The sequence below is a fragment of the Apteryx mantelli genome, chromosome 33 (genome assembly GCF_036417845.1).
Source record: "Apteryx mantelli isolate bAptMan1 chromosome 33, bAptMan1.hap1, whole genome shotgun sequence".
Lineage (NCBI taxonomy): Eukaryota > Metazoa > Chordata > Aves > Apterygiformes > Apterygidae > Apteryx > Apteryx mantelli.
In genome coordinates, this window is record NC_090010.1 from 2,291,113 (window position 1) to 2,297,562 (window position 6,450).

The 6,450-nt window shown below is 46.0% G+C and overlaps 1 protein-coding gene across 1 annotated transcript; it reads left to right on the forward strand.

The window, feature by feature from the left end:
* The first annotated feature begins 1,100 nt into the window (after positions 1–1,100).
* On the forward strand, positions 1,101–6,083 carry LOC106495071 (keratin, type II cytoskeletal cochleal-like). The gene is made up of 9 exons (XM_013955466.2): positions 1,101–2,024; positions 2,407–2,615; positions 2,860–2,920; positions 3,338–3,433; positions 3,803–3,967; positions 4,303–4,428; positions 4,832–5,052; positions 5,703–5,737; positions 5,827–6,083. Exons 1-9 carry the CDS (start codon positions 1,560–1,562, stop codon positions 6,081–6,083), a joined length of 1,635 nt encoding a protein of 544 aa, XP_013810920.2. The 5' UTR covers positions 1,101–1,559.
* Positions 6,084–6,450: the final 367 nt, after the last annotated feature.

Here is a 6,450-nt window from a genome sequence, read left to right on the forward strand (position 1 = left end):
TGAGCTCTCTGAAGTCCTTTTAGGCTGACTCCAAAAAAGTGCTTAGCATGTACAACTCCCACACAGCTTTACCCTAAAATGTTGCCTGGCTAAAAGAAGCAGGACAGCTTTCAGGCTTGCATGCATGAACTTCTCTCTGATCCACTTCATGGAGCAGAACATGTTCTCAGACCATGGTGAATGCCAAAAAAATCAGATAAAAGCAAATGCACTGTTAAGAGAGGGCTGAGTTTTTCAGAACTAGGCCCTCAGCATTACTCCACTGGAGGCAAAAGAATTAAGAGGGTTCCCACCCAAGGCACACAGCACTTAACATTTCAACAAAGATAGGGCTGAAAGTCCACCTGCTTCATTTTCTAGGAAAGACTTATCTGTCTGTCTTGTGCCATTGTCACTCTGAATCCACTTGCCTTACTGGAAAAATTTAAAAAATACTGAAATTACATTAACTGGGATTTGCCAGACAAATCCACCAGAAAGGAATGACCAAGCCTGGTTCTCCTTTAAGCTATACCCCACACACGACACTTCTGTCCCATGCTGCAAGCAAGAAAAGTGGTGTCAATCTAACTGACAGGTGTCAGTCACACTTCCCCAAAGCTAGGGAAAACAACATACTCTCTCTTCAGGGCATGCAGCAAAGGAGAAAAAACACACTGATAATTTGAGAGAGAGAGCAGTAATCAGGCAGAATTTCTCCTTGCAGGATCAGTGCACTCACTCCACCATCACCTAGCACCCCCCCCAACTCACCCCCAGCAGGTGCAAAGGTCCAATCTGAAAAAAATCTTTAATCCACTGCTTTCTCCTGCTCTCACACTCCTTTTCGCTGTGCCTGCTCTCTGCTTGTAGTTTCCAGCCAAAGCCCTAGCACCCAGGGATACTTTTGCACGGGTCTGTCTCCAGCCCCAAGGGAAGTAAAAGACTGTTCTCTTGAGGTTCACCAAAACACGGAGGTCGAACAAAAGAAAGAAAAGTGTGAATAATAATAAGAATTAGCTTCACAGAAGGAGCAACTCTGGCTAAAGGCTAATGTAACACTGATCAGAATCAGACCCTGTGTTTGAATTGCTGGGATGTTCCCAACAGCTTAACTCAGATTCCTTTTTCCTCACTTGTAAAGCAAAGCAGCACTCCCTCCCTCTCTCGCAATGCCCTACAAACATCAAAAGATTGGTTCTGCTTCCCTCTTCTGTGTTTACTATAAAAAAGGGAGGTTTGCAAATGCAGTTTTTATAGGACCAGGGATTCCCTCCCATTCAAATTAGAAACGCAGCCTATAACTGAACACTAGGTATGCATTTAAGAGTAGTCCAAGTCACTATTCAGCAAAATAGTCAAGTGGGACTATTACCAAACACCCCAAGCTCATAAACATCTTTAAAAATGGTCATTTTGGGCTGGTTGTGCAGCCAAAGCCCATTCGCCTGGGAGATAAAAAGGTGAAAGCTCTAGTTCTCATTCCAGAGGGTTTCTCGCCGGGCCAGCTCACATCCGCTGCCTCCTGCTCAGGCACTCAGCTTCTCCCTCTGCCTTCATTCCTGTTCAAGCGGGTTGCGATGTCTTGCCGATCCTACCATGTCCACTCTGGAGCCGGGGGTCTGAGGAGTTTTGGTTCTTGCTCTGCTGTGATCCCGAGGAACATGAAGAGATGCACCATCAGCTCCGTTTCGTGCTGGGGAGGCAGTGGCGCTGGGTACCGAGGGTTGGGATGCTTCAGCAGCAGGAGCGTTGGCAGCAATGCCGCCTGCAAACCCAGGATGGCAATCAGTAGCTGTCACCCACTGCAGTATGGGTATGGCTACGGCACCTCCGGCATCGGGTTGGGCTACGGAGGCGCTGGCTTTGGCTACAGGGTCGGTGGAGCCTCTGGGGCCGGTACACCCATTGCCCAGGTCACAATCAACGAGCATCTGCTCCGGCCGCTCAAACTGGAGATGGACCCAAACCTTCAGTCTGTGAAGTACCAGGAAAAGGAACAGATCAAGACCCTCAACAACAAATTTGCATCTTTCATTGACAAGGTGAGAAAAGTTTTATGTTTCAAGAGTGGTGTAAAGCAGCCTTAATGAAAAAGAACATCAAGCTTTGCTCCATTTCTATGCCACTCAAACCCAAAACTTCAGTTGAGTTGCCTCTGATTTACCTCAGTTTACTTCAGTGCTGTTTCAATAAGTCTAACTGAGAGGGGTCCAGTGCTTTTTATGTAATAACAGCAGAGACATTCTTCTGAACAACCTTCTCATGAAAAGTTGCTGTTCAACAGATTTTAAATGTCTGTCTTCTCCATTTGCCTGACTCAGATTTCACTTCTCACTTTGCCAATTCTGGGACTGTAACTGTTCTCTTCTATGTCATCAGCGTAACAAGTTGGTACACTTTGCATGGTTTACTTCTGGGTTTCAGGTCCGATTCCTGGAGCAGCAGAACAAGGTGCTGGAGACCAAATGGAGGTTTCTGCAGGATCAAAAACATTACAGGAGCAACATTGAGCCCATGTTTGAAACTTATATCAGCAACCTGAAGAAGCAGCTGGATGTTCTGGGAAGTGATAAAGCCAAGCTGGAAACAGAACTGAGCAACATGCAGGATATCTTGGAAGATTACAAGAAAAAGTAAGTGTAAAAAAGATAGAGGCTCCAAAACTAGGGCTAAAACCGTTCTCATTTAATTTGTGGATAGCAAAGGCTGCACAAGATGACTGTAAGATCTCCTCCAGAAGTACACGTATGACTTGCATCAGCAGTTCATTTTCATGCTGAAGTTAAGCATTTGGAGGTGGTAGTGGAGGATTAGATCCATATTCTTGTCTAAGCTTAATGACTAGGTGCCAAATTATCTTTTCTCTTCTCCTTGCAGGTATGAAGAGGAAACTCACCAGCGAATGAGTGCAGAGAATGAGTATGTTATGCTCAAAAAGGTACGAGCATTTCAAACCAATTCAAACATTTCCTTCCAGCTTTTAACACGAAGAGTAGCCAATATTGCTGGAGAGAGAGGGAAAGACTGCCTCCCTCTCTCTCTCTCCAGAGACTCTAGAGGGACCTAAAGCCAACTTTTTGGAAGTAAATGAGTTGAATCCCACCTTAAGTGAGTCAGTTTTAGCTCAGCCTGGTCATTTTGGCCAATTGTGTACCCCAGCTAGTCAAAACCGTGTCTTCTTTTCTGTGCCCAGGATCACCTCTTGTGCCTAAGAGGATAAGAGAGGGAAACAATTTAATAACATGGTAAATTTAGGTCCATGAAACAGCAGCCCTAAGAGTTTGTAATTCCATTGCGTGCTGGTGTTAAGCAGAATGCTCCTTCATTTCATAAACCATTCTCTGGCATGCTTCAGGATGTGGATTGTGCCTACATGAACCAAGCTGAGCTGGAAGCCAAGGTGGAGTCCCTCATCCCGGAGATCAACTTCTTGAGGAGCCTGTATGAGACGGTAATGGCTTTTCCTTTTCCTTTCCCTTCACTCCAGGCCTCTTTACGGGGCCCCATGGAGTTAGACTCCCATGGCCCATCGCTTAACTTCATGGAGATTTTTGGTGTTTCTTGCCCTCTGTGTACATTGGTCAAACTACAGATTTCAAATGAGTTACTCCTGCATTGCACGGACAAGATCCTAAGGAATCTGCTTCAATTTGGGTGGTAATGGCAGATGCCAGAGATTAAATCAGAAATCCTTTTTTGGGTTTCTGCAGTGAGGCTGAAGTTGCAATAACTAGAGAACACATTTTCTTGTCTCCACGCAGTGGAAATGAGCAGAGAAAGCACCTGTGGCACAGACTAACAATTTTGCTGCCACTCATAGGAAATGGCTCAGCTCCAAGCATCCATTTCGGACACCTCTGTTATTGTGCAAATGGACAACAGCCGAGGCCTGAACATGGATGACATCATTGCTGATGTCAAAGCTCAATATGAGGACATTGCCAAAAGGAGCCGGGCTGATGCAGAGTCCTGGTACTACAGCAAGGTGAGTCACGATGAACACTTAGAAAAACACTTCCCACTTTATGCACCATTTCCATGAAGGACCTGCTTCTTCAGATTTCCATATTTGGGTTGAATAGTCTGTTTTCTTAGCTATTTGTTGTGCTTTCCCAATGTGTTGATACATCCTCTCCTATTGTCCCCACACACAGAGCAGCTACAGTCTAAATGAGTCATTCCTTTCCCCCTAGTGACATAGGTTTGTGCCTTAAAGCTCAAGATCCGGGATTAAAGATCCAGGATCAGACAGCAGGTTTCACTGCTGACTCATCTCCTTGCTCTGATTATTTATAATCATTGCATTTTCTCTCTCCTCAGTATGAGGAACTGAGAGAAACCGCTGGCAAACATGACGACAGCTTGCGCAACACAAAGAATGAAATTATGGAGCTGAATCGGATGATTCAGAGACTGAATGGAGAACTTGAAAACACCAAAGCCCAGGTAAGGATGACTCAGTGACAATAATGTATCAATTCCAGTTCCTAGGCTATGGGACTCCAAAACTCCTCTACTATAGCAAAGGAACAACAAAGACGGTTTTGATGAAATACATGTCAGCTGTCAACTCTGTTGCTGGTAATATAGAGTATGGACAGAGAATAACGGTCTAGTACTACTAATAACTTTTACCCCTTTACTACCATCAGAAGAGACCTGTAGTGAGAAGACAACACATCCACCAAAGCTAAGCAGAGAGAAACATCCTAGAGTTAGTGGTTTATCTATAGAGTCCAAACATAGCAAAGTGCAGATGGATGAATACACAAACAGGCAGATTCAACAGCTCTGAACTATTCAAAGCACATGCAAATAAGTGGCGATAATGAATATCTCCTACCTCCAGAGATGCAAACTAGAAGGAGCCATTGCTGAAGCAGAGGAACATGGGCAAGTGGCCATCAAGGATGCAAAGTGCAAACTCTCCGAGCTGGAGGCAGCTCTGCAGAAGGCGAAGCAGGACATGGCCTGCCAGCTCCGCGAGTACCAGGAGCTCATGAACGTCAAGATGGCTCTGGACATCGAGATCGCTACCTACAGGAAGCTGCTGGAGGGAGAGGAGAGCAGGTGAGCACAATCCCGCAAAATGCTTGCAAGTAAGAAAAAGTAATATATTTAACACCACTACAACTCTTCACAGGCTGCCTGATAAGTCATCACCTCTTTTTTGCACCAAATCCCACTAAGGACCAGTGTCCTAGGAGGTGACACTTTCCAAAAGTGGGCCCAAATGCCTTACAAAGTCAAAAGCTCCTAATGAACTTGGGCAGTTAGCTTTTCTCCTAAGTGGAAGAACTGGCATGAATAAGGATGATGCGTTGTGTAGCCTCGGGTCTTATCAAGGCAAAGGCCCAGCCAAGCCTCCTAGCCACAATCACGCCTGGCCACCTTTGCCTCCCCAGCCAAAATGACTGGGTACATATTCACACGCGAGCTAATTGAGGAGATGGAGCGAAGGCCTCTGGCTAGGACTTGCTCACACTTGCACTCACAGAGCCAAAGCGAAAACTTTCTCTGCTCTGGCACCACGCTGGACTCGGGGAAAATTTCCTCACAGACGCGAGCTGAGCAGCTGAATCACGGTACATCAAAATCACTCCCCGGGCCTGCCAACAGCTTTCTGCATCCCAAGAGCACCCATTATAGGCCAGTTTTAGGGATGCACAGTAAACACGGACTTTGGTTCTTACACATCTTCATTTTCCCCATCTCCCTAGGTTGTACATAGACGGTGGCTGCCCTGTGAATATTTGTAAGTACCAGACACATTCCTATTTTTACCAGTCCTGTGGGATCTGTCCTGTAGGATGGAAACCCTGAGCTGAAATGCTTCCTTTGCAGCTGTGTGCCGATCTCAGGGAGGAATCACTTGTGATGCTGACCCATGCGTTGGTGGTAGTTACTCTTCCAGCAGCAGAACTCTATTCAGAAGCAGAGGTCTAGCGACCGGAGGAGGGGTCTGCAGCAAAAGCATCGTCACTGGCTCTGGAGACGCCTGCGCTCCTTGTACCTCCGCAGGAGGATACAGCGCTGCAAGCGGGAATAGCTCCAATGTCAAATTCACATCCACTACAACCTCCTATAGGGTGAAATATTAAACACAAGCGTTTGAAAGGAGGGTCCTCACTTCACCACCTGATAACAGCAGCAGCTTGCTAGCAGCAAATGAAGAAAACACTGCTCTGTTTTCCCAGCCCCGTCTGCATTGCTTATTGCCTGCAACATTCATTACTGTTACGAGACCTGTTCTTTTCATTTCCTTATGCTGTAGGTTAGAGTCCACTATCAGTTTGGGAACAGGCTGATCCATCGAACTGGACCCAGGGACCTGAAACTCCTCTGTGATCGTGTTCAAGAGACCCAGACCCAACCTTAAACACATGAGATCGGCTCCAATTGCTTTTCTAATCCTCCAGTGCATAGCACATTGAACCGCTAGTGTTAAGTACATTTACCCTATTTGAG

What these genes read in the sequence shown, in the direction of transcription:
- LOC106495071 (XM_013955466.2), top strand. Translation starts at nt 1,560, where the DNA reads ATGTCTTGCCGATCCTACCATGTCCACTCTGGAGCCGGGGGTCTGAGG. An exon ending in TTGGAAGATTACAAGAAAAA is followed by an intron (nt 2,616 to 2,859) that starts GTAAGTGTAAAA and finishes TTCTCCTTGCAG; the next exon opens with GTATGAAGAGGAAACTCACC. An exon ending in CTGGAGGGAGAGGAGAGCAG is followed by an intron (nt 5,053 to 5,702) that starts GTGAGCACAATC and finishes CCATCTCCCTAG; the next exon opens with GTTGTACATAGACGGTGGCT.